At 40.7% G+C, this 3,005-nt stretch overlaps 1 protein-coding gene across 1 annotated transcript; it reads left to right on the forward strand.

Annotated features, from left to right (window-relative positions):
- Positions 1–1,754: 1,754 nt before the first annotated feature.
- LOC130712935 (uncharacterized) lies at positions 1,755–2,343 on the forward strand. The gene is made up of 2 exons (XM_057562746.1): positions 1,755–2,025; positions 2,105–2,343. Exons 1-2 carry the CDS (start codon positions 1,755–1,757, stop codon positions 2,341–2,343), a joined length of 510 nt encoding a protein of 169 aa, XP_057418729.1.
- Positions 2,344–3,005: the final 662 nt, after the last annotated feature.

Below are 3,005 nucleotides of genomic sequence, written 5' to 3' on the forward strand. Positions count from 1 at the left end.
CAAAAATGCCTTTAGCAAACTCACGATCTGTAATCTTCTGGTACTCCTCATAGGAGATAGCACTTAGAAGAATTGCTCTTGCTTTATGATGTTGTGAGTACAGCTTCTTTTGATCTGCAGACATCTCTGACCTTGGGATCTTTTTGCTATCTGCATCAACTGGACGCTCATAGCCATCCACAATAATATCCCAGAGATCTGCATCGAAACCCAGAAAGAAACTTTCCAGTCTATCTTTCCAATATTCGAACCTTTGACCATCGAACATAGGAGGCTTTGCGTTGTAACCATCTCTTTGAGTTTCACTGGTGGTGGCAGCCATTGTTTTTCACACCGGCCCGGATCACTGAACACTGTTAGGTGTGGTAATCAGAACTTGCGCTCTGATACCAATTGAAGGTATGAAAAACGGTAGAAAGGGGGGTTTGAATAACGTTTTCAGTACAAAACTACCACCTTAAAGATTTTAACAAATCTTTTCGAGAACTAAGTGCAAAAGATAGAGATAGAAAAGCACACAAGTATTTTATCCTGGTTCACTTGATAAATCCCTCAAGCTAATCCAGTCCACCCGTTAAGGTGATTTCTTCCTTCTTAGAATGAAGGCAATCCACTAATCAGATAATTGTTACAACTGCACTTGAAACCTACAAGTGACTAACAATACACTGACTTAGCTATCACTAAGATTCACTCTCTTAGTCTTCTCTAGGATCCGATCAACCTTGATCTCCTAAAGGAATCACCACTAAGATTCACTCTCTTAGTCTTCTTAAGGATACTGACCTACCCGGTCCCTTAAGGAAAATCAAACAACTGTTTGAGGTTGGTGTTTACAAGGGTTTGCTTCTGAATAAGCTGAGTGTAAACTAAAATAAATTACAAGATGAAAGAAAGCTTAGAATATATCTTGCGCGTGTGTATTGCTTCTTGTATATACTTCTCTTCTAGCCGCTTCTTTCAATCTTCAGCCTCTATATATACTCCAAGGATTAGGGTTGAGCGTTGCATGGGAAATGCTACCGTTGGAGGGCAGTTCTGGAAAATCCAGCTTCTGCTGTGGCTGAGAACGTTAGGTAGGTCGTCAGGAAGGTACACTTGCTTTTGTACTTGGATAGCGACTTGACCTTTTAACCTAGGAGACTTCTGATCAGAGGAATGCTTCGTATTGGAACTTGTGAAGCCGGTTGATCAGAGTCAGAGGGATAGCACAGATCCTCTGACCATTGTATCTTCTGATTCTGAACTCAGAGGGAAGAACATGGCCTTCAGAGTTTCTTGCTTCTGGACTTCAGAGTTTCCACTATTCAGCTTCTGGATCTTCAGAGTCTTCTACACCATCGGAACATCTGAACCTTCAGTGTTTCTTGGTTGTCAGAACTTCTGGATCATCAGAGCTTCTAGCGACTGAGTCCTCATCAGAGTTTGTATAGCTTCAGATCTTCTGAAGCTTTTCCACTGTTCATACTGAACATGGTGAATGCGAAAGCGTTGCTTGGGTTACCCTTTATACACAGTGCTTCTGATTTGTGTGAAATTGAGTCAGGGTCAGAGCCTGTAAATAGCACACTCAGAAAAACACGTTAGAGTACCACAATTGTTCATATCAAAAGGTTAACTTGTAATCATCAAAACATAGAGTTGTACTACTAGATCAAAACTTGATCTTACAACCGAGACCCACTGAAGACGGTGGTAGACATGTTGTTGATAAGGAGGTTCTTGCAGAACCATATACTGTGCCTTTTAGCGTTATGAGTATTGAAGAGGCCAATATCGTCGTTCCTTTGGATGTCGCAGTTAATTTGGGCGATGATTATGACTACCGCCTTGACAATGATAATGTGGACGGTGAAGTCATTCCTTCAGACGATGACCACAATGAAGATGAAAGAATGCAAGAAGGAGGTGACGAGTCTGACACAGACGAAGAGGGAGACCGACACGTTAATCCTCAGTCTCAGATGGCACCTCATCCTGCTGATCAACCCGCGGCACCAGTGAATGTCAATGTTGAAACCCAAGGTATGTACAATCAACATATCTCATCAAGCGTTGTTTTTTATAAATATATGGTACTTGATATATTTCTATAATTTTTTAGGCCACCCAAACACGGCCCCATTCTGGAGTGCTTCTTCGCATTATACATATATTAACTGGGATCACCCAGATGAAGAAACTGATTTTTATTCTGAAACGGATGTGAATGGATCATGGAAGCTTGGTGATGACTTATGTAAAGGTTTGATTTTTGAAAACAAGCGTGTTGTACAGGATGCCCTGTTACACTATTGTCTTAGACTAAATCAAACTTATAAGATGACTGAATCCAAGCCATAGTACTTTACTGCAAAGTGTCATAAATCCGTAGATGGCTGCCCGTGGAGGATAAGGGCACATCTATCCAAGAGAATTGGTAAATGGACCATATCCAAATGGGGGGGTTCGCATACGTGCTTAAATGCGATTGTAAGACCCAAGTTTTTAAGCTTAGAATAAGTGGAAGAGATTTCCATTTGCGATTAGGGTTGAGGTATCGTGAAGGGAAACCCGAACTAGAGTTTACCAAATGAAACAAATATATGAAGGGGAAAGTTCAGGAAAAGTCTGAGGATTGTATCGAAGTCGATTTAAGTTATAGCACGACTAATATTCGCTTTAAAACCTAGGACAAGAATCTTAGGAAATAACACTATGTTCCACCCTTGGAACACTGTAGGATTTTAGTCCAAAAATCTTCAGAGAAATGTTAGAACTTCTCTTTTTCCATATATCAAAATCGTTTCGAGGCGAAACTCTAGGATCTACGAACGTCCGATTCCAATCATCGGAAGTTTGCCGAAACCGAATCCCTGGTATTTCAAAACCCTAGAATCAACCGACAATGAAGACTTTTTCTATTCAGAGCTTCAAATGAAGATTCTACACGCGTACACCCATTTCTCTTGATGATTTCAATCTTTCTTCAGAAGGAAGTTTTCCATTCCGACATCCGATGCAAA

The sequence above is a fragment of the Lotus japonicus genome, chromosome 4 (assembly GCF_012489685.1).
Source record: "Lotus japonicus ecotype B-129 chromosome 4, LjGifu_v1.2".
NCBI classification, from domain to species: Eukaryota; Viridiplantae; Streptophyta; class Magnoliopsida; order Fabales; family Fabaceae; genus Lotus; species Lotus japonicus.

What these genes read in the sequence shown, in the direction of transcription:
- LOC130712935 (XM_057562746.1), top strand. Translation starts at nt 1,755, where the DNA reads ATGAGTATTGAAGAGGCCAATATCGTCGTTCCTTTGGATGTCGCAGTT. An exon ending in TGTCAATGTTGAAACCCAAG is followed by an intron (nt 2,026 to 2,104) that starts GTATGTACAATC and finishes ATAATTTTTTAG; the next exon opens with GCCACCCAAACACGGCCCCA.